Source organism: Pan troglodytes, chromosome 10 (genome assembly GCF_028858775.2).
Source record: "Pan troglodytes isolate AG18354 chromosome 10, NHGRI_mPanTro3-v2.0_pri, whole genome shotgun sequence".
Lineage (NCBI taxonomy): Eukaryota > Metazoa > Chordata > Mammalia > Primates > Hominidae > Pan > Pan troglodytes.
This window is the reverse complement of record NC_072408.2, coordinates 40,370,807-40,395,448: the sequence shown is the minus strand read 5'-3', so window position 1 is coordinate 40,395,448 and position 24,642 is coordinate 40,370,807. Positions and strand designations below refer to the sequence as shown.

The 24,642-nt window shown below is 44.2% G+C and overlaps 1 protein-coding gene and 1 long non-coding RNA gene across 2 annotated transcripts; one reads left to right on the top strand and one right to left on the bottom strand.

Moving 5' to 3' along the window:
* Positions 1–14,955: 14,955 nt before the first annotated feature.
* LOC129136634 (uncharacterized) lies at positions 14,956–24,060 on the bottom strand. Its single transcript, XR_008538454.2, has 3 exons — positions 21,025–24,060; positions 19,735–20,135; positions 14,956–15,426 (listed from the first exon to the last, which is right to left on the bottom strand). It is a non-coding gene; the product is annotated as an uncharacterized LOC129136634 (long non-coding RNA).
* On the top strand, positions 17,694–18,654 carry LOC467027 (olfactory receptor 10P1). The gene is given in 2 exon segments (XM_054664203.1): positions 17,694–18,158; positions 18,160–18,654. Coding segments are annotated over 2 exon segments (945 nt in total). The 5' UTR covers positions 17,694–17,708.
* Positions 24,061–24,642: the final 582 nt, after the last annotated feature.

The following is a 24,642-nucleotide window of genomic DNA, read 5'->3' as shown; positions in this document are numbered from 1 at the left end:
CAAGACCATATCATTGCACTTGAGCCTGGGCTACAAGAACAAAACTCCATCTCAAAAAAATAAAATATAATAAAATTAGCAGGGCATGGTGGCTCAGCTACTGTGGTCCCAGCTACTGAGGAGGCTGAGGTGGGAGGATTGCTTGAGCCCAGAAGGTGGAGGCTGCAGTGAGCCAAGATGGCACCACTGCACTCCAACCTGGGTGACAAAGTAAAAAAAAAGAAGAAGAAGAAAAGAAAATAGGCAGGAGGAGGATGTACCCATCTGCTTACTTCCCAAACTGAGTCAGTCTTGATTGAATGTTTTTCTTTCCTTTCACCAAACCCCATAGACACACAATTTATGAGCCAGGTTCAGGTAAACAAATGCTGTATCTGCCAACAATATGCAGTCTCATATTAAGCACTAGCACACTGCATTAGTAGCTTGCAAATTTATCCCATCTTCCATTTCAAAGTTATTATAATGTGAAAATAATTCCTGTATAAGGCATCCATGGGAACTGTGGAATGGGAGGTGGGGGCTGAGGACCTAGGACATTGCTTTTAGCATGTCTACGTGTAGACGGGACCAAATTCTCAGGTCATAGACTCAATATTCCAGAGATAATCTGGGTAAATGGCTCCCTCTAGTGGGACGTATTATTTTTGCAACGTCTCACACACCACGTGTTAAGAAATTCTTGAAAGGACTTAAATTCTCACGCAGTGGAATCACTGTCCAGGAATGATCTAAACAAACACTTCCCTCTAGTGGAGATTTTTTTCTTTAGAAAATGTCAAACACTGAAGGGGAGTACTCACAGATTAATAAACTCTGCCTAAATACAATTGCCAAGGAGGAGCCTTAAGGGCACTCAATAAAAATTAAAATATCACCAGGCATGGTGGCTCACACCTGTAATCTCAGCACTTTAAGACACAGAGGCAGGCAGCTCGCTCAAGGTCAGGAGTTTGAGACCAGCCTGACCAACATGGTGAAAACTTGTCTTTATTTTTTTTAATTTTAAGGAAAAATAAAGAAAAATTTTAAATATAAAAATAAAATTATTAAAGAAAATTGTTATAATTGACCATACATCTGCTCTTTCCACATCACACCTCAAGTAGGAAGGACAATAACTTGGAATTTTCTTTTCCTCCCTTTGTAATAATGTGTGCCAAGGTCTTCTATGAGGAGGAGGAGGACAATGGAGCTCAGAACTGCTGTAATTTGCAATGCTGTTTTAACATGTGTAAAGTAATTTTTGTTTTTATCCTCAAAAGGCAGCACCTTCTGGGTGGTGGGGATATGGATGAAGAAAGGGGGGAAATAAAGGCTAAAGAAGAACTGAAGAGGGAAAGAAAGGAAAGGAACAAAAAAAATGGGAAGGCGAGAAGGAAGAAGGTGGGAGGGAGAGGAAATTAGGAACCCCGTAACCTCGAGGCTGCCATTTACAAATAGATTTTAAGGTGTTTTCAAAGGAAGGGTTCTCACAAATTATGCTGTACTTGGAAATTTCCTTGTAAGTACAAGATTTTTAAATATATTATTGAAATATGAAACTTGATTTGTGAAGACACAAAACTTTTTTTAACTTCTATTTAAAAGGTGAACATATGGATATGACCTGGCCAGATAGGTTGGATGCTTGGAACAAATCTAATGAGCAAAATTGTATTTCCAGATTTCAGTATTTCTAAGACCATCCATGGTTTCTAGATATAAGAATTGAGGCCGGGCACGGTGGCTCACACCTGTAATCCCTGCACTTTGGGAAGCCAAGGTGAGTGGATTACTGGAGGTCAGAAATTTGAGACCCGCCTAGTCAACATGGTGAAACCCCATCTTTACTAAAAATAAAAAATAAAAATTAGCTGGGCATGGTGGCGCATGCCTGTAATCCCAGCTGCTCGGGAGACTGAGGCAGGAGAATCGCTTGAATCCAGGAGGCAGAGGTTGCAATGAGCTGAGATCGTGCCACTGCACTGTAGGCAACAGAGAAAGACTCCGTCTCAAAAAACAAAAAACAAAGAAAGTGTTATCAAAATCCCAAAATAGCAGAACTTGAGTAATTGGCATATGCGGATTCACTACAATCTTCTCTGTTTTGCCTGTCTGTAAAAAATGTTTAATTTTTTAACGTGTAAACATAAAATGGGTGGTGCTCAAATCAAATCACTAACTTTTTTGGTATCAGGTTTGATATACTTTCTAAATAAAAAGAGAACAGAGACAGACTTCAGCAGCCCTGATAAAGTAAAGCAATCACAGATCAAAGTCGGAAACATTTAAATGGCCACAGGCCAAAAATCAGTAGCCATTAGGCTTGTTTTTAGTTTAGTTTTAGAGAAAAGTTTAAAGCCTTAAAGCAAACGTGGCTTGAGTTCTTGGCCATTCTATTCATTGTATCTTGAAATCATGGTGATCTAAGAAACACTAAAATCTACAGATACATTTGCTCATCAGATTTGTCCCAAGCATCCAAACTGTCTCGCCAGGTCACATCCATATATTCATCTTTTAAGTAGGCATTTCAAAAGAAAAATTTCGCACCTTTACAAATAAAGTTTTACGTCTCAATAAAATGCTTTAAAAATTTATATTCAGAAGAGAATTTCCAAATAGAAAGCAATTTCTGGGAATCAATCCTCTGAACACCTTTAAATCAATTTGTACACAACAGTTTCAAGATTAGAGTCTCTCTCTCTCTCTCAATCTCTCTCTACCCCACCCCCCAAAAGAACTTTTCAACATCTTTCTAAGCTGAAAAGAGACAAGAAACTCCTTTTTGTTTCTGACAAAAGCAATTTTAAGGTGATTAAAGTAGCATGTTCCCAATATTTTTAAATGTGCATCATTCTCAGCTGGTGTTTATGTGAGAAAACTTCATATTTCATTCCAAAAACTCCAGACATTTCAACAAAAGCATTGTATAGTCTTGGGTCACATTCTAAATACACAGAGAGATAATTTGAAATAGGCGTCCTGAGAAAGAATGTGCGTATTGAATGTTGCTGGCTAGAAGACAGGCTATGTTGTTACATAAAACGCAACTGTTTGTTAACAACCATGTTAATTGATGATCAGGTGTGATGTTTTAAGCATTTTCTATCCAAACATAATAGCTTGTTATTTATGATAACATGTTACTTTATTATGTTTTAGGCAATTGGTTGAAGGTTTAGGGTATACATGTATCACATAATATTTTTTACCACTCAAAGTGATGAGAAATAGGTTCCCAGGTAGCATATTCACACAGAACATCTGATTTTCATGAACAGATTATTGATATTAAACAGGAGATGGTTATGTAAGGATTCAGATATCTCAACACAGCATTGGAAGCCTGAAGACAACAAAACAATACCTTAGAAATTCTAAAGAAACATTAATTCCATCTAGACTACTATACCCAGCCAACTCTCAATCAAGTACAAAAATAGAATACTTTTTTCAGATGTGCAAAGTACCAAAAATTGTATTCCACCATCCAATAGCACATGGAGCTACTGAAGTGTATACCCTCCCAAAACAAAAGTAAGCTAAGAAAGAGAAAGACATTGGGTCCAAGAAACAGGAGCTCTGATTAAAAGAGAGATGAAAGACATCTCCAGACACCCCAGATAGAAGCTATGCTGAAGGCTGGAGAAAAATCAGTCCAGAGGGCAGCCTATAGACACCCACCTTCCACATAATACCCTCCACCAAATACACCACAAACACCCATAGGCCCATCACACTTAAACTACACACAATTCACACCTCACTCATGGCAATACACACTACACACAGGCTACAGGCTTGGTCCCCAGAGTCTGTGACTAATGGAAATATTGGACATTCTTTGTCAGGTCTCAAGTTTAAGAAAAGACTGTCTTTCTCGATTCCAAAATCGAAACAGACCTCTGATGACCTTCCAAGCCAGAGGTCCCCTCCTTCAGTGGGGCAATACCTCAAGAGCCTCTTTCTACTTCACACACACTCTGAGAGCATCACCCCCACTTTCAGGGGTCACCTAGCCCTTCAGTCATTCAGCCAACCATCCACATCTCCACCTATCCATCCTCTGTTCATCTGGCCAATTGCCCATCCATTTTTGTGCCTATGGGTCCACCAATCAATCAAGTTGACCACCTATCCTGGACTTGTCAGGGTAGTTTTCAGACCCACAAAGAGCCTTAACACAAACTCCTTTCTAGGGAGCTGCTGTTCCACCTTCATTTCACATCCCTGTGAATGAAGCAGGAGAGCTACCCCTGGAGGAGAAATCCTGGCTCAGTTTCTCTGTCCTTAGGCCCAGAGGCCTGAATTTTTTCCCAGAATGTTTTCGATCCAAGGTTGGATGAATCCACAGATATGGAACCCATGGATGTGGAGGTTGACTATATATATATGCACACAGTCATCCCTCGGTATCCATGGGGGAATGAGTCCAGGACTCCCTACAAATACCAAAATCCAAGGATGCTCAAGTCCCTACATAAAATGGTGTAGGATTTCCAGATAACCTATGCACATCCCCCATATGCTTTAAATCATCTCTAGATTACTTATAATACCTAATACAATGTAAATGCTATGTAAACAGTTGTTATACTCTACTGGTTTTTCCATTTGTATTATTTTTTACTGTTTTCTTGCTATTTTTCTTTTTTTTCCAAATATTTCTAATCTGCTGCTGGTTGAATCTACAGTTGCAGAGCCCATGGATCCTGAGGGCTGACTACATCTATATACAGTCATGCACTGCATAAGGACATTTTGGCCAATGATGGTCCACATATACAGTGGTGGTCCCATAAGATTATAATACCACATTTTTACTGTACTTTTTCTCTATATAGATACACAAATACTTACATTGTATTACAATTGCCTACAGTAATCAGTACAGTGACGTGCTGTACAGGTTTGTATCCTGGGAGCAATAGGCTGTACCATATAGCCTAGGTGTGTAGTATGTTATACCATCTAGGTTTGTGGAATTACACTCTATGATGTTCACACAATGATGAAACCACCTAATGAGTCATTCTCAGAATGTACTCCATCATTAAGTGATGTATAATGGTATTATTCATGACAGGATTATCTTACCTGATGGGGAAAACCCAATTATTCATTCCTAAAGAATAGAGTCTTTGGTGGTCTTACTCTACTGGTTTTCCCCTGCAACCAGCACACCAGACAATCCCTTGGGGGTTGGTTTGGCTTGGTTGGTTTGGGGTTTGGTTAGGATCACTATGTTTTCCCTCTTGGGTTTTAAAGTGAGCACCTTCCTGCTCACATTGTATGACAACCCTATATCAATAATATAATCACCATCAATCATCCCACCTAACATGAGTTTATCCTCTTTTTTGCTTATGTGTACAGTGTCCTGAGAAGCCTTAAATGGACAGAAATAAGTCTGAACTTCTAATTCTATGAAATCATTATTTTGTCCCTGGTAGTAGCATTCTTGCTATGTTAGTTAAGGTACAGGTTAATTGCTATACCAAAGAAACTCAATAGTACAGTGGATTAAATAAGATTAAAATTTCTTTTTCTGTAATGAAAGAGATATGCTCTCCAAAGGTGAGAGGTCCAGACCTGCCAGTGTGGATCTGCTATACGAAGTGATGCCAAGATCCAGCTCCCTCCAATATCCTTGCTCCTGCCACCTCCTCAACTCCTCATACACAGGAGTATGAAGGTATGTGTTACCTCCATACCCTCGTACTAACCCAAGGGAAGGGACAGAGAAATTCTGTGTAGGCAGCTTGAACATTAAGGAGATCACTGTCTTAGTATATTTTCTGCTGCTGTAAGAGAATATCACAGACTGGGTAATTTATAAACAATAGGCATTTACTTGGGTCATGGTTCTGGAGGCTGCTGGGAAGTCCAGAGCATGGTGCTGGCATCTATTGAGGGCCTCTGTGCTGCAGGAGGTGGCAGCCAGAATAGCAAAAGGGTATGCACAGGAGAGAGAGCCCATATAACAAAGCCGCCCCCACAATAACCCACTCTCAAGAAAACGGCATTCATTAATCCAGTCACGAAGGTGGAGCCCCCATGACCTAATCACTCCTTTAAAACCCCACCTCCCAACATTGTTGCATTGGGGATTAAGTCTCTGACACATAAATTTTGGAAGATGCATTCAATCCATAGCCGTAACCCAGAAGTTTCCCACATGAATTCTGCTCACATCATTGACCCAAATTTAGTGATTTGATCACATTTTAAAACAAGAAAGCTTAATAACAGTGAGTTCTTGCTTGGCAACCAAGTGCCCAGCTAAAAATAGGGGAGTTTTATTGCTAAAAAGTTGAGAGTGAAATGGATAATGAAAGGCCATTTATACCTCCTTAATGTACTAATATATCTAAATCAACAAAGCCCAGAGTCACAAGGACAGGAAGCAAATATTTTGCAAGTCGTTAGGTTTAGTGGCAAGGGGTGCCACTCCTACTTCAACCCCTTGGTTACCAATGTATTTTGTATTTGTATTTTGGCTATTTGGCTATTGTATTTCGGTTATAGGAGAATACCACATATTGGTCTGGGGTTCAGAGCCTATGTCTCACCTATAAGAGATCACTCAAACTTTTCAAGGTTTTTTCTCCCAACTGGTGCTGTATTTGAGTTTTTAATTGGCCATTCTATTGTTCAAAAAAGGCCAGGTGGTTCTGGGGAATGAAGTTACAGGGTAATCCCAATGAGTCCTGTGAGCATTGGCACATTGTCTCACTTGTTTTGCTATATATTTTTTCCTTGATTAGATGCAATATTATGTGAAATATCATGACAACAAATGCAGCATTCAGTAAGTCCGTGGATGGTGATACTTGCAGATGCAGGCAGACAGAAAAGGTAAATCCATGCCCAGAGTAAGTGATTATCCCAGTGAGTGCAGAGCATTGCCTCCTTCAGGCAAGGGGTACAATGTAATCAAACTATCCCCAGGCATATTAGTTACCCACTGCTACGTAACAAATTACTACAAAACTTCCCTGCCTAAAACCACAGACAATTATCATCTCACAGTTTGAGTTGGCCAAGAATCCAGGAGAGAGCAATGAGCTGGGTGCCTCTCGCTCAGGGTCTCTCACGAGGATGGAGTCAAGCTGTCACCGAGGGTGCAGTCACTTAAGGGACAACTGAGGTTGGAAAATCCACTTCTAAACTCATTCATGTGCCTGTTGGCAGGCCTCAGATCTATTTCCAGGCTCACTCACATGGTTGCTGGCAGGCTTTGGCTCTTCCTCATGTGGGTCTCTCCACAGGCTGCCGAGTGTCCTCAATATGGCAACTTGTGAGAAGGGGGAAGAGAAAGACAGAGATAGAGGCAGAGGAGAACCAGACAGGACCCAAGATGAAAGCCAAGTCTTTTTGCAACATAATGTCAGATATCTCATCACTTTTGCCATGTTCCCTTCATTAAAAGCAGGTCACTGGTTCCAACCTACACTAAAAGGGAGAGAATTACACAAATGCATGAGTATCAGAAGATGAGTTTCATGGAGAACTATCTTAGAGGCTGCCTACTACACCAAGCTATTGTTACCGGCAAGTTACACACTCAGCCATGGCATAGCCAGACCAGCCTTGGTGAGGGGAACCATTGTCGGTAAGCCTGTACCTAACCTTCATCCCTTCCGCCATGGACAGTTTGATTGTGATCCCTTGAATAAGCACTGGAGATGCTGGAGAAGCCTGACTGACATCTACCAGCTGGGTCATCTTGATCCCTAAGTATTAACAGTATCTTCTGTAGTGAGAGACCTTTCGTGAGCATCCACATTGTCTCACCATTGTCTCACATATTCACAAATACTCTCGCAGTCTGGACCCATTTTCAAAAGCTCATTCATAGAATAGTAAGATGGTTGAGAGCATGAACTCTGCAGCCAGATCACCTGGATTCAAATGCCAGCTCAGCCATTTACTAGCTGTATGGTCTTGTTCAAGTGCCTAACCACGCTATGCCTCAGGTTCCTCTTCAGTAAAGTCAGCATAATAGTTGAAACTACCCCACAGTGTTTTGGGAGGATTCAATAAGTTAATATATAAAAAGTGCTTAGAACAATATCTGACACAGAGTGAGCATTACAGAAGTGTTAGTGATGATGATGATGGTGATGATGATGATCCCCAGAATGCTTTGTCACTCATTCTCCTGTATTGTTCCTTCTACTTCCTAAACCTCCTGCCAAACAAACCATTAGCTGCTGCTCATGGATCAATGTAAATCCATATCTCAGGCCATCCTTCTTCCAGGAAAAGCAGACTCTTTAAGTTGTACTATCAAAATTCTGCTCAGCAGGCATTTTTCTTCTCCACTCTTCCTCAGGTCACCCCTTTTTTCCTCAGGGTCAACCCCCATTACTGGGGCTATAATGCCATAGATGTCCATATCTAGTTAGTCCCAGCAGAGTTGTGCAAAGTTCTCTGTAAAGCTGGGCCCAAATATTTTTCCTCCTCCATCAACCAGTCATGAGGAACACTACATGAGGCCATAGGAAGAAAGGACATTAGTGTATCAAGAATAGACATGACGGGAGTGTGGACCATGAACTGGTGGGATGTCCTTGTGACTTCAGGACTTCTTCAAGTCTGATCTCATGTATGCCCCTTCACTTGAAGATGGGGTGCTTCTGGGCCTGACCGTGCAGCTTTATCAATTGGGAAACACCCAGGTCATAAAGGGCAGCTCAGGTTGCAGAGTCACCTGGTATCCCAGGGTCAGGTGTTTATCCTCTGCCAGAGATCAAATAACAAGCAATGGCTCAGAGCAGTGGCTTGTGCTTGTAATCCCAGCACTTTGGGAGGCCAAGGCAGGAGGATCACTTGAGCTCAAGAATTTGAGACCAGCCTAGGGAACATAGTGAAACCTCATTGCTACTAAAAAAGTTTTAAAACTTAGCCAGGCGTGGTGGCGCACACCTGTAGTCCCAGCTACTCAGGGGGGCTGAGACAGAAGGATTGCTTGAGCCCGGGAGGCTGCAATGAGTCCTGATTGTGTCACTGCACTCCAGCCTGGATGACAAAGTGAGACCCTGTCTCAAAAATACATAAATAACAAACAAGGAGATATTTCTCAAAAGTATAATAGTTACTTGGTGAAGAGGGCGTGGACTTTCTCTGAATCCTTGGGGCCTCCACTACAACTCTTCTGTGAATGGGGCTTTTCACAGGCTCCAAACAGCACCAATTCAGCCATGGCACTTCTCACACCTTCAGATTCCCTTACTCATAAAAGCCAGCAACAGAATTAGCTGTATTGCAGCCTGGACCAGCCAATATCCTTCTCTTACTCTGGGCCCCTGGCAAAGCTACAAGTTTTATGTGTTTAGCTGAAAATATAAAAGACCTAAGCCTGACAGTTTCTTTCTTTAAGCTGCCAGAGCAGTTATGAACAGCAACCAAGCTCACTGTCATTTAACTCCTTGTACCCATACCATGCTCAGGAATCACCATTCAGCAGCACTTCAGATGATGATAGGTATTTATTTATGTAACTGTTTCACATCGGAAGGCTGAAAACCAAAGATTACCAGTCTTCCATCCTCCAATAGTACTGAATCCTCATTGTCTTTAAACCCAATGAGATCAAATGATCATTCTCCCAGATTCCCACGCTTGCAACAATTTCTGGTACTAAACTCTGTGTCAGTATATGTCAGAGTTCAATTGCAAATAATGGATACCATCCTAGCTAGTTTAAGCAAAAATATGTTTAATTCAGATAATTAGGTGCTTACAACACAAAATCAATGAAGGGACTAGAAGAGCATATTCTCATCTAAGCTTCTAGAAATGAGTTTTAGAATAACACTGTAGATCAGACCTGCCAAGAAATTTGCTACCACTGCCAAGGTCAAGAAAGTGGGGCACTAGGAAGACATCGCCCCAACTGCCTGGCTCCAAAATCACATCACCTCCAGCTCCATCCATGCCAGGCGAAATGGATACTCCAGACCTTGCCTTTGGACACCCACAGCACTGAGACCTCTGCTACAACTGCCACAGGAAACCATGACTAACCTTTTCAGGAGAAACAACAGAAGCAAGAGAAGCACAGCCTCTGCCTCACTTCTTCTGCCTTGACTCGAATAAGAAGAACTCACTTGTGGGAAGATCAGAGCAAGAGCCTCTGGACAGACGGAACAGAAAGTGCAAAGAACCTGAAGTGTGTAAGAGAAAGAGAAAGCAGGCTAGCATGCCTGGAGCATAATGAACAAGGAAGACAGAGCAAGGTGTTTTTAAACATAGGCTGTATTATTATTATTCAGATACAGTATAACCAACAGATCAGGAGACAAGCCATTGAAAAGACAGTCTATTACAATTCCTGAGAAGGGGGTCACACCACACCATACAGGGCCACATGAGAAAACACCAGGTCAATCGGGAGACAGAGGGAGCAAGGGGTAAATGTGGGCAGAAGCCTTTCTTGTGGTTTTCATGGAAGAAATGTGCAATACAGGGGAAGCAGGCTAAACAGGCTGAGAATTGACTGGTTTGAGTAATTTCAGTGAGCTCTGGGGTATAGGGCTGTCTCTAGGTGTCTACCTGACCCTGGGTGATTAGGACTGAGGAATATTGCCCCAAAGTGTTAAAGCCCAATAAAGGAGGCAGTTGAGGGTATGGACCCTTGATTGGTTGGTTTGCACACAAAAGGCACTCTTGGCGGGATTTTATCTAGGAATTAGCTGACCCTGGGAGGGGCAGTCTCTCCAAGGTCAGTAAGGCCCCAGATGTCAAAACATCAGAATAAAAAGACAGGCTAAAGTGGGGTGTGGTGGTGCGCACCTGTAGTCCCAGCTACTTGGAAGGCTGAAGTGGGAGAATTGCTTGAGCCCAAGAGTTGGAGTGTTGCCTGAGCAACATAGTAAGACCCCATCTCTAAAAAAAAAACACAAAGAAAGGAAAGGACAGGCTTAAGACAAGGGATCAATTCAGTAGGGTCTCGTAAATCAGTGAAAGGAGTTTGTATTTTATGCCTTCTATAATGAAAAGCTATGAGCTGTTCAAGGAAGGCAATGGGCAGGTGTGGTGGCTCATGCCTGTAATCCCAGCATTTTGGGAGGCCGAGGCAGGAGGATCACTTGAGGTCAGGAGTTCGAGACCAGTCTAGCCAACATGGTGAAACCACATCGCTACTAAAAATACAAAACTTAGCCTGGCGTGGTGGTGCATGCCTGTCATCTCAGCTACTGGAGAGGCTGAGGCAGAAGAATTGCTTGAACCCGGGAGGCAGAGGTTGCAGTGAGCCAGGATTGCACCACTGCACTCTGGCCTGAGCAACAGAGTGAGACTCTGCCTCAAAAATAAAAATAAACATAAAAAATAAAGGAAAGGAATGACATTGTCTGATCTACACTCGGAGAAAAATCTCACCAGCTGAGTGAGATGTAGAGGGCAGCAAAGGCCCAGTGAAAAACAATTTGCTGTGCCCAGGTTTTAGCGGCAAACATGGTAAGAGAGGGTTGCTTGGGATTAACTTTTTGAGGTAGAACTGTGACAGGACTTGCTGAGAAAAATTAAGTGTGGGATGTTAAAAAAGAAATATTAATAAAATGGACAGCTGGATTTTTGGCCTGAGCAACTGGGTGGCAACAGGTCTCTTACTGCACTGGGGAAGCTCGGGAGAGGAACAAGAGCTCTATTTGGGACACGGTAAGTTTGGGGTGACTCTAAAACACCTAAGGGGAGATATTCAGTTGTGTTGATAAGGAAAGGCTAGGGACAAAGAAATATGTTTGAAAGTCACAAAAGTTAAATGAAGTGTTTCAGGAAGAGGAGGGGACCAAATGTGTTAAAGACTGCTAAGAGATTAAGATGAGGACTGAAAATTAACCATTGTATTTGGCAACATGGAAGTTGTTGGTTATCTCGATAAGAGAAAATTCTGGAGTGGTAGGGACAATTGGAGAAAATGAGAGATAAAAAGTGGAGACAGCAAGTGTCAACTAGAGGACATCAGGGATTTAGGCAAAGGCCCAAGTTATCTCAGATAACACCTCTGTTCTATCCCCAAATGTCACCACCCTCCATCATCCACCACACCGTTTCTATGCTGAAAATACTCAGAAGGCTGAACTCTCTGTGTAAGTGCCCCACTCAGCACATCTGCAATGACATAGGAGATTGGGGATTGATGGAAACCCAGCTCTCCCTCCTGTGAGCCCCTGGATAAGCAGACAGGCAGTGTCCTCACTGGAACACTTTCTTCCAAAAAAGCAAACCAAGCATGGAGATCAATGACATCACTGGCATAGCCTCTAGAATTCTCCAGGAGCATCTACATTTAACAGGAAGCTGAGATTTCACTCACGGGAGTTAATTCCCAGGATGAGACTCTAGACATGAGGGACAGAGACCCTCAAACCTCATGCCGTCTGTAACCAAAGAGACCCTTCATGAGTGGGGAGGCAATAGTTATCCCAGAGAAAAAAGGTGTCAGCAAGTTGACCAAGGGCAATGAGCCTAAGGACAGGAGGAGAACACAGCAGGCACTGGGGATCCAGACAGAATTATCTGGCCCATGACACTGTCTCAGCTCAGGGTTACCCAGGGAAACCCCAAGAGTCAGGGGTTACCAAATCTCCAGCAGGGTGGAGGCACAACGCCAGCTGGAGAATGACTATGGGCACCACAGAGGCTGAGGCTTCCAGGGAGGAGAGAGGGCAACAGCAGAGCCTGCCCTGTGCCCAACAGCCCCCCTCCCTGGCAGGATGACAATTTTACCTCCTTGGGTAAGTGCTCCACACAGTGCCAAGCAGCCTTGGGCCTTTCTCTGATGCATCTAGACCCTGCCAAAAACAGGAAGAGAAGAGGAACAGTGGGCAGATCAGGGCCCATTCAGGGCCTTAGGACCTCTTGCTGTGTGTTGGGAGTCAGTATCTGTCCCTGGGCGTGGGAGAAAAAAGTCCAGAGACGGTTCCCAAATCTCTACTATTGCATTTGCAGAGGTGTGATTCAGATATCATTAAGCTGGCTGGACAGGGAGAAGGGCGGGGAAGGAGACAGAGAATGTTGGACAATTTCTGCCAGATAAAACTGCACATAACAGAACAAGGCAAGTGTGTATATACACAGACTGTGCAAACCTTTTATGTATGGTGTGAGTAGGTATGCTGTGGGGTATGTGTAGCATGTTATAAGTGTGGTGATCGTGTCATAGGCATGTCTGTGGTATGTCTAATAGGATGGGGTGTGTGGGGTGAAGTGATGGAGTGAGGCAGTGGATAGTGTGTACAGGCTTGTGGGTTTGCGTGCAGTGTGTAAATCAGCTGGGCATCACAGCCTCAGTACTGTCTATGGTCAGCATCTCTCAGGCTCCTGTTAATGGGTCCCATCCCAGCTGCCTGCATCCTCCTTTGCTGCCCCACACCCTCCCCAACACACACACATATACACCATGTGCAGCTCCCATTAATACTTTAGACAAAACAAAAAATCTGAAAGAACAAAAGCTAGTTTATTGCCTGGCTGTGCTCCCCCAGACCTCTCTGACCCAATAAATGTTGTCCTTCCCTCATTTCCCCCATTTCCCACAACCCCATTAGGCTCCAGAATCCCAACTCCCTTGCCCCCAAGATGTCAAAGCTACCCCTCAAGATCTGCTTTCTGTTCCATTCAGCCTTTAACAGCCTCATCTCCTGCATCCAGGGGTCACGGGTAACCAGTCCTGTAGCCAGCCAGCCACACCCTGCTGGTCATCCTCTGTCCATCTAGCTGGTTAACCACAGGTTAGCTCTTCCCCAAGCCACATGCCCATTCACTGATCAATTCGCCATCTGCCTGTCTCTCTAAGGCTTATTGGAGGTATACGGATGGTTTTATGGTTTTAAAAAGAGCCACGGAAGGGGGAAATGGAGAGTTGCTTAATGGGTATAGAGTTTTCATTTTGCAAAATGAAAAAGTTCTAGAGCTCTGTTGAATATACTTAACAATACTGAGACATACACTTAAAATGGTTAAGATAGTAAATTTTATGTTATATGTTTTCACCACAATAAAAAATAGTGTTTTTTAAAAAGAACTTCATCCCCTCTCTGTGACCCTGCGGGCAGTTACTCTCTGTCTTTCTCAGCGATCCTCTGTGGGAGGCTTTGAAAAGGATAGTGGTGACTTCAGGGCCAATGTCTCTCTGAAGATTGTCCCAACTGTGTCAGGATGTGTGGGAAGAGGAAGAGGGAAATTATCAGAGTCAGAGTGGAAATAGGGAAGGAAGAACAGACAATCTGGGGGAAACTTGCCTCTCCACCCTCACGGACGACATCTTAAGGCAAAATCTAATTAGAGGTCTGAGAGTGAAGAAATGCTCACAGTGTGGAAAAGGTGAGGTGAGTATGGGGGGAGGGACAGGCCTGGATGAGGGCAGGGAGGGTCAAGGAGTCCAGAAGAGGGCAGGGTGAGAGAGGGCTGAGGGGAAAAAAAAGAAAAATCCTATTGGCACAATGTACACTATTTGGATGACGGGTGCACTAAAATGCCGGACTTCATCACTATACAATTCATCCATGTAACCAAAAACCACTAGTACCCCTAAAGCTATTGAATTTTTTTTAAGGGACCTGTTTTACTAAGAGATGAAAGGTTGGTATTGCCACTCATGTGTCCAGCTACAGGAATCCAAAACAATTATAACACAGCGAGACCCATAAAAATGTCCACATGCTTAGCCAATAATATTACTCTTAATTTACCCTAAGGGAATAAGCTAACAGAGCAAACTGAGACACACACGAAAATATTGTTTTCATCATTGTCTACCATAGCAAAAAAAGATGGGACAGCATAAAGTGCACAAGGATGAGAAGTGTTTGTTAAATGTTAGTGGAGAAATTCAATGGACTACTACAAGAATTTTTTTTGAAAGATTGTTCAGAATACCATGAGGTCTCATGGCAAAATGCTTACAGCAAACATTAAAAAAGGAAAAGAAGACATAAGGTATATACACTATGACTACAAGCATAGAACATGGGTTTGCAGTGGGACAAAGACTTGAGGGTGATATATGAGAAAAAAAGAATTTAAGGTGATGGAATAATGGTGGATTTATTCCAAATGTTTCCTAAATATTTTTAATTGAAAAAAACAACATTTTAAAAATTTGAAAACATCAGGATCTATTTCGTGTTTTCTTGGTGGTGTGGTCATCTGAAAAGTTTTTTTTTCCTTTTTAATCAGCCAGCCCAAAATGTCATGAAGATTTATGGACGAAAGTAGAGAGGACTAATGAACTCAGATACTCCTTCTGTCCAAACTGACTACATGCAAGTTCATCTCCCAAAAGTGTAGAGTGAGGCTATTGGCCTCACAAGACATATAGTAAGTATGTGGTTGATACCTCAGGCTCAAAATTACAATTCTGGTTCTGCTTTTCACTGACTTTGTGATCTTGCGTAGGTCGTTTAAACCCTCAGAGCTCTGGTTCTTTATCTGCAATGACAAAATAACAATTGTCACTAATGTTGTTATAAAGGTCAACTGATATACTGTATAATCCCCAGCACACAGCACTCTCTAAACATAAGCTAGAATAAATGGTTTAAGGCCACACACAAAAAAAAAATATGTTGAGAGTGCAGAGTGAGGGTGGGATGAAAGTTAAGTGCGATGGATAGAACTTTGAGGCTCTGTTTCCTAAATATGAAGATGGCCAGACTAACCTTATGGCGTGGGTCAATATGGGTGACCAAAGCTCCGTGAATCTTGGGACCAGGACTTCTGAAAGTCCAGTCCAGTTTCCTGTCTTTGTCTAACTAGCTGCCTAAATTTAGGCAAATCACTTAATTGTTCTATTTATCAGTTCCTCTGTCTTTATAACTGAGATTCGTTCACTCATCTAATAAATGTTTAGCGAACACTAGACATGGTCCAAGTACTGAGCTTGTTTTTCTGGTGATTAACCTCTTTTTTTTTTTTTTTTTTTTTTTTTGAGGCAGAGTCTCACTCTGTCGCCCAGGCTGGAGTGCAGTGGCGCGATCTCGGCTCACTGCAAGCTCCACCTTCTGAGTTCACGTCATTCTACTGCCTCAGCCACCCGAGTAGCTGGGACTACAGGCGCCCACCACCACGCCCAGCTTATTTTTTGTATTTTTAGTAGAGACGGGGTTTCACCGCGTTAGCCAAGATGGTCTCGATCTCCTGACCTCGTGATCCACCCACCTCAGCCTCCCAAAGTGCTGGGATTACAGGCGCGAGCCACTGCGCCCGGCCTTGGTTTTTTTTTTTTTTTTCTGGTTTTTTTTGGTTTTTTTTGTTTTTTGACTGATGATTAACCTCTAAGGCAGTTGATAACTTGGTGGTTAAGATCACAGGCTCTGGGGTTAGGCAGACCTGGATTTGAACCCAAACTCTGTCACTTACAAAATATGTGACATTGAGAAAGTTACTTAACACTGTCTGGGCTTCCCTCTCCTTATCTGTAAAATGGAGAAAGTGAAGGTTTCTATGTCGTAGTGTAATTAGGAAGATCCAATGATTTAATGAATGTTTAGCCCTTAGCATGGTGCCTGGCAGGAACCAAGCACTTGGGAAACATTAGCAGCTGCTAAAATAGGTAACTGCCTCCCCACCTCCCCACCATGTCCTGCAGGATCTCACAGTGGAGTAATAAGTGCTAGGACCAAAGGACAAGCAACATCTTATGAAAGCAGAGATAAAAGTGCCTTCCTCAAATACTCAAGGGCTCTCTGGTGCAAGAGGAGTTAAATATTGTATGAAATACTAAGCATTTAGCCAAGACCAATACAGTAAAGTCTTTTCCTACAGGCAGAAGAGGCCATAGCCAGAAAAGGCTACCTCAATAGGTGGTGAGTTCCCCATCACTGCAGATGTTCAAACAGACTCTGCACAGCACCCTTCTAAAATGTTGAAGATAAGATCCGAGTACTGTCATATGGAAATATATGTTCCTAAATGTCACTTTTAATCTTGAAATGCCATGGATAATTATTTCTGAGCCTGAGGATCACAGAAAGCTGCCACCGAGATAGCGAAACTTGAGTGAAGGCTTGAAGTGTGATGGGATTTTAATATGAAGAATAGAAATATCCTCTGAAAGGAGACACTATGGCAATGCATGGAGGCCTGACAGAACAGGGTGTGCTGGGACAGAGCAGCTAGTGTAGCTGATCACAGGGGCCCAGATAAAAGGAGAACAGAGAAATCAGGGAAGGTGTCAGAATCCCAATGATACCATTGGGCAGTATTATCACAAATAGTCATATCACTGTGTGACACTCTTAACCCACAGCTCACTATGGTGAACATTAGACACCAGTTCGGGACAGTCCCTGGTGCTACCCAGTTTCTTTTGTGCCTCAGCATCCATCTAGAGAGTACAAAGGGGCCTAGGTCATAGCAGCTGCTCCACCCCTCACTCTGGAGAGAGATCCAAAGATCAGAGCTAGAGTCTTTACATATGAGAGTCAGGCCCCAGACACAGGACGAGAGCCCAGGAAACAGTGAGAAAGGCGTCGAATTTGGAGTCAAGAGACCTGGATTCAAGTTCCAGGCCTGCCACTTTCTAGATATTACCTCAGACACATTATTTAATCTCTCTGAGACCCATGGCTCATTCAGAGAAAGGTATTAATTCTCTCACTTGATTTTGAGAGGAACTGTGTGGCAAGTGCTTTACCAAATTACAGAAATGTTGCTTGTTATTTCTAAATAACTTCTCTTCTTGGCCGTGCCTCAGCTTCTGGCCTGGAGTGATGGCTGGGGAAAACCATACTACACTGCCTGAATTCCTCCTTCTGGGATTCTCTGACCTCAAGGCCCTGCAGGGCCCCCTGTTCTGGGTGGTGCTTCTGGTCTACCTGGTCACCTTGCTGGGTAACTCTCTGATCATCCTCCTCACACAGGTCAGCCCTGCCCTGCACTCCCCCATGTACTTCTTCCTGCGCCAACTCTCAGTGGTGGAGCTCTTCTACACCACTGACATCGTGCCCAGGACCCTGGCCAATCTGGGCTCCCCGCATCCCCAGGCCATCTCTTTCCAGGGCTGTGCAGCCCAGATGTACGTCTTCATTGTCCTGGGCATCTCGGAGTGCTGCCTGCTCACGGCCATGGCCTATGACCGATATGTTGCCATCTGCCAGCCCCTACGCTATTCCACCCTCTTGAGCCCACGTGCCTGCATGGCCATGGTGGGTACCTCCTGGCTGGCTCACAGGCATCATCACGGCCACCACCCATGCCTCCCTCATCTTCTCTCTACCTTTTCCCAGCCACCCGATCATCCCGCACTTTCTCTGTGACATCCTGCCAGTACTGAGGCTGGCAAGTGCTGGGAAGCACAGGAGCGAGATCTCCGTGATGACAGCCACCATAGTCTTCATTATGATCCCCTTCTCTCTGATTGTCACCTCTTACATCCGCATCCTGGGTGCCATCCTAGCAATGGCCTCCACCCAGAGCCGCCGCAAGGTCTTCTCCACCTGCTCCTCCCATCTGCTCGTGGTCTCTCTCTTCTTTGGAACAGCCAGCATCACCTACATCCGGCCGCAGGCAGGCTCCTCTGTTACCACAGACCGCGTCCTCAGTCTCTTCTACACAGTCGTCACACCCATGCTCAACCCCATCATCTACACCCTACGGAACAAGGACGTGAGGAGGGCCCTGCGACACCTGGTGAAGAGGCAGCGCCCCTCGCCCTGAAGGGACTCGGATGTCTGCTCACTCACTCAGTGCTCATCCTCCCACTCTTCAGGGACTGGATTTAAACCCCACTCTCACAGAAATTATGCAGCACCTCAAAGGAAAAGGCTTCCTGGAAGAAAGTGCTGAAATTAAAACAGAGATAAATCTACATATTGCCTCTTATCCCAGAGTCCACACTCACTATCAGAGCATGGGTTATTAGGTCAAGGTAGAATGGAAGTGATTGCTGCCCTAGGGAAAGGACATTTATTTAGCATCTTCTAGATTGTTCTGGATCCCTGAGCACAGTGATTGCCATGGCTGCACCGGTAGCCAGAGGTCCATGTCAGTCATGAAAGCAGGTGTCTGTGAACTTGACATCCAACTAAGTGACCCACCCAAAGCCTGTGGAGGAGTTTACCTAGCCCCTCTGTTACATTTTCTTCCACCACCTGTGTCTGAGCTTTCCTCTACTCAGTGGAACATCTGTTCTCCCCTTGGCCTTCAGGAAGAGGGGCATCTGAGGGTTCCAGTCATAAGGCTCTCTCCTTCCCAAGATACCAGCACAAAAGGAAAGATGGTCAGATGGTATCAAAAAGGACCAAGTTAAATATCAGGAAAAGCTATCTCCCAGGACAGCCTATACATGTCTCCCAGAAACACACTGGGGTGTCCTACTCTGGGTGCTTTTGGGAAAGAGCTGGTCAGGGATTCCAGAAGACCCACCAGCTTGAGAGGCAGGATCCAGAGCTGGAGCTAACCAGGGAGCCAGAAGCAGGACAAGGTGGAAGGAAAACACTCCCATCCCTCTGTGCTGAGGTGCCACCGGCTGCCCACTTCCCTCAGGCCAGGGACAGATGTTTCTCCTGCTTTATTCCCTGGAGCCCCCCATAGCTAAAGGGCAGCAGAAGGCCGAGGCAAAAAGACAGGCTGTTCCAGGTCCCCTCTATTCCCTCACCTCTCACACATCATTACCACCTTTGTGTCCTCTAGCCAAGAAATGCCAGAAACTCTGGCTTTCAGTAAGGAGAGACCTCAACATTTCATCAATAACATGAGCTGTTCAGGAAATGATGGGAACCCAGTCTTCCCTCTTACCACCCCTGTGATCTTCAAGGAGTCCTTATCCCTCACAGAGACTCTGCTTTTGTGCGAAGGAGTATTCAACCATGGGAATTGGTGTGTTCTTCTGTAGCCCAGCCTCTGCACCCACTTCTTTCTTTTCTTTTTTCTTTTTTTTCTTTTTTTTGATGAAGTTTTGCTCTTGTCGCCCAGGCTGCAGTGCAAAGACGCAGTCTCGGCTCACTGCAACCTCCACCACCTCCCAGGTTCAAGCAATTCTCCTGCCTCAGCTTCCCAAGTAGCTGAGATTACAGGCACGCCCGGCTAATTCTGTATTTTCAGTAGAGACGGGGTTTCACTATGTTGGCCAGGCTGGTCTCGAACTCCTGACCTCAGATGATCCAGTCAAAATAAGTCTCATGAAGTTGATCTCATTCCTAGAAATAGAGAGTAGAATGGTGGTTACCAGAGCCTGGAGAAGGAAGTGGGGAAGGGGACATAGGGAGGGATTGGTCAGTGGATACAAAGGTACGTTTAGAAGGAATAAGTTCTAGTGTTCTGTGGCACCATAGGGTGACCTCAGGTAACAAAATTGTATTGTAGATTTCAAAATAGCTAGAATAGAGAATTTTGAATGTTTTCCCCACAAAGAAATGATAAAGGCAAAAAGTAATTATAAATTTAGAAAGGAAGATTTCTTTTTTTTTTTTTTTTTTTTCCTAAGACAGGGTCTCACTTTGTCACCCAGGCTGGAATGCAGTGGTATGATTTCGGCTCACTGCAACCTCAGCCTCCCTGGTTCAAGTGATCCTCCAGCCTCAGCTTCCCAAGTAGCTGGGACTACAGGCACATGCTGCCACACCAGCTAATTTTGGGGGTTTTTTGTTTGTTTTTGTTTTTTTGTAGAAACGGGGCTTCACCATGTGGCCCAGGCTAGTTTCGAACTCCTGAGCTCAAGTGATCCATCCACCTTGGCCTCCCAAAGTGCTAGGATTACAGGCGTGAGCCACCGCCCCCAGCAGGAGGCTTTATTTCTTAAAAACTGTTACAGCATGTAAGGTGGCCATTCTAACAGGCTGGGAAACATAGGCTCCAGCCAAAGCCCAAAAGGCAGGCACTTCGAGGGAGAGGCAGGTGGAACAGGGATTTATGTGCTAAGCAGGTTGGCCAAGTGTACACATTCAGTAGGTTATGGGAGGAGCTAGGAATATTCCTGAAGGTGGTCCTAACATGTAGGTGCTAAATAAACATATATGTAGCATATGACCCATGTTCACCTTGGGGTGCAAACTTAACATTTAAATGCATTACAATTTAGACCCTTACCTCAAAAGGTGACGCAGAGACACAAAGGCACTCAAGTGTGCAGCCTCTGTAAACTGGCCAGAAGCAGTCCCTGGGCAGTGGTCTTCTTATCAGGAGAAAGTTACTGAAATCAATCATTTGGCCAATCAAAGCTGTAGTTATGGCTTGTGGAACAGGGGAGTCAGCCAGTAAGTGTCTGGTGGTGGAGGAGCTACAACTGTTTTGCTATTGCTTATCTTGAGGCCAGAGCTTGTTTAGCTGCTAGAGAAAAAGGAAAACCTTGCGGCAGTTAGAACATAGTTTATTCTTTAAGTGTAGGAATGTGTGACTTAACCTTTGCCTGGCATGGCCTGAAGTCCTGTTCATAATTTGGTATCTTATTGCCACAAAGAGTCTATTCTGTCAATCTCATGATCTCTATTTTAACATTAATGCTGGTCAATTGTTGTGTCTAAACCATAGAAGACAGGAGGTACAATAAAGTGTGTTTGACCTTCTATTCCATCATGGCTGAGGACTCTGTTTTTAAGGTTTCTCAGTGGGTGGGGGGCGTAGGATTTCATCTTTAGTTTACAATATGCTAAATATCTTGATTTACTTATTACACAAATGTATACATGTATTAAAACATCACACTGTACCCCACAAATATGTACAATTATTATGTGTCAATTAAAATAATAGGCCAGGTTCAGCGGCTCATGCCTGTAATCCCAGCACTTTGGAAGGCCAAGGCAGGAGGATTGCTTAAGACTAAGAGTCTGAAATCAGCCTGGCCAACATAGCGAGACCCTGTCTCTATTTAGGTTTTTTTAATTAAAATAATAAAACAAAATAAATGTCATACTCCCTGCATTCACCACTATCTCCCAGTTACAGACAGAGGATCCATACAAATTACAGGTCACTCCAAGCAGGGGCTCACCATTTGAAGGGAAAAGAGTACATGTGGCCAAAGGCAAGCCAGCCTGAAAGAAAAACCAAAGAAGGCAAAAATGCTCTCTACAGTACCATGAGTAACTAAGGTCACTCCTCCACCTATGAAGAAGCAAGTCAGGGGCCAGAGAGGACGGCAGGAAGTGTTTCTACACTTGTTTCTCTCTCTGGGAGTGGAATAAAAAATCCCTTCACCTTGTGGAAAGCCTAAGGATCAGGGTAATTACTAGTGCTCCCACCTCCACTGGATACAGACCACAAGGATGTTGTGGGCCACTTGAGAACCTGGGGGCTCATCCTCAGTGACAAGACCAGGTTTGAGTTTTTAAAAGATCACTCTAGCTGTGGTATGGAAAATAGGTAATAGAGGCACCAAAAAGAGACACAGAGACCACAAACCAGTCCATCAGTCAGGGCACTTAGTTGCAAACAACAGATTCCACTCTGATCATCTTAAGCAGAGACTAATTATTCAAAGAAGATTTCACAGTGCACAGCGTCTCCAAGGGGGGCAGTTTCCCCAGCCGCATGGCCAGGGTGACACTCAGCACCCGCAAGGGCAGCTCCAGTGTCAACTCCACGGCACTGGCAGCACAGTTCACACAGCACTGCCCAGTGCCTACAGCTGGCTCTCGGGATGACATGCCTGGGCTCTGCCAGATGCCTTCCCTACAAGCTCATTAGATGGTGAATTCTGCATCCTCCTCTGTAGAATCTGGAAAAGCAATTTACCTTGGGGAATGAAGACCAGTGAGGCATAAAACTTCCCAAACATTGAAAGGGTGTTCCAAAGGCACTGGACAGACAGAAAAAGAAGACGAATGTCCCCCAGAGATGCCACTGCTGCAACCAGGATCCAGGTGGCCAAGACACTCTCTACTGAAAAGATACAGAGATACGGTGCAGTGATCTGGAGCAGGCAGAACTTGAGATGATTAGAATCTGAACAGGAAGCATGGAAAGACAGTCAAACCAGAATGAATAGTAATAAGAATAGGTAACATCACATACATGCTAGGTACCAAAGACTATACTAACCTCTTAACCTGTAACTGTCTTATTTAATCCCCATAAAAACTCTACGAGGTACAGATCTCAATTTTATGGGACCTAAAGCTCATACAATTTAGGACTGCTCTATTTAATAAAAAATATCCATGGCTACTTCAACACCCCCCAGCAGAAGAGGAAATGTGACAGAGAGTGAAAAAGACAGACATTACAACAGCCTGCAGTTAACACATCACTTCCGCCATTTATATAAGGACATTTGACCACAGGAACACAATTGCTAAGGCTCTTTCCACACCTTTATGAGGGACCCATACAAATGAAGAGCCCCAAAAGCTTAAGCTTGACAATAGGTCCACCTGTAGGTCGACTCTATTGTTATGCCAATTTCAACCAGTTGAGGAAACCGAGGCACAGAGACATTAAACAACTTTCCCTAGGTAACACAGCTAGGAAATAACAGACTTGAGTTTCCAGCTCTAGAGCCCATGCTTTCAATTCTCCCTCCAAAAACGTGAGTTTAGAGAAAGTAGAAAGATGAGGGCAGCCAAGGAGCTAAGGAGCATAAACAGAAGCAAGAAAAGGAGATCAGTGACACACGGTGTGGGGGGCGGGGACAGGGGAGCCTCCTCTGCTGGAAGCCACTTCCTCTCATCTGGACTGGGTATGCAAATCTTGAGAAAGAAAATGCAATTTTTTCCGTCTCATAAGCAGAGACGATTCCAGAAGCCACTTGCTGTTGCCTGGCAGGGCACAAGGTCACCCTTCTTATCCTGCCTCAGGGTTACATCGGCTTTCTCGCTTTGCGCCACCAAATCCACAGGCACCTTCATCAGGTCACCACCCCGTAGAGCACCACACTGGTCCATTCTATTGATGAAACTACACTGACAGCATCTGGAGAGAGGAAAATGGCAGGTACCCTTGATGTACATTTATAACTAGGAGATAAATTTAGGGGCCTGGCCTCTCTGTGAAGGTTTTCTGGGGATATCAGGGTATCTCCTCAAATGTTACGGAGAAGTTGCCTCACCTTTTGCTCCCTACAGTAAGAAAAGACCTCTTGTAGTTATCTGGATTTGGGAAGCGACATATAGTCCTTTTGGGTTGGCTGCTTCAACCCACTTATCAGATGTCCTAAAAGCCAGAGGAAGCAAATGCTCTCCCAGTGGCCCACGCTGCAGTTCCGCCACTGGGCCTCCCAACTGCCCAGCAGACTGTAAGAGGCTCAGTGTCAGTGGCACTGGAGCCTGTGGTAAATCCAAGAGGTGAATCACAGATTTGGGAGCCAAACCTTGCCCTTTGGGGCAAACAATCAAGATCCTTTTGTGAAACAGCTCTTGGGCTGCTTGTAGGCAACAGTATACACTGAACAGCTGACCACTGGACACCAGGTGACTATGGAACAGTATTGCACACCATGAATTGGGTGTAATTTGACCCACTCACCCTAAAGTTAGGTATCCCCAATAGCACTTAATAGACAAGTGAAATTGGTAAAATCAGATGGGGCCCAAGCACAGCCTGAAAACAAAAGGAGGTTGCATCTACCTCATTCTCCAGCAAATCAATCTTTTTGGGGGGTATGGGGATGTGGGAGCAGGAGCTTGCTCTGTCGCCCAGGCTGGAGTGCAGTGGTAAAATCAAGGCTCATTGCAGCTTCGAACTCCTAGGCTCAAGTGATCCTCCCCC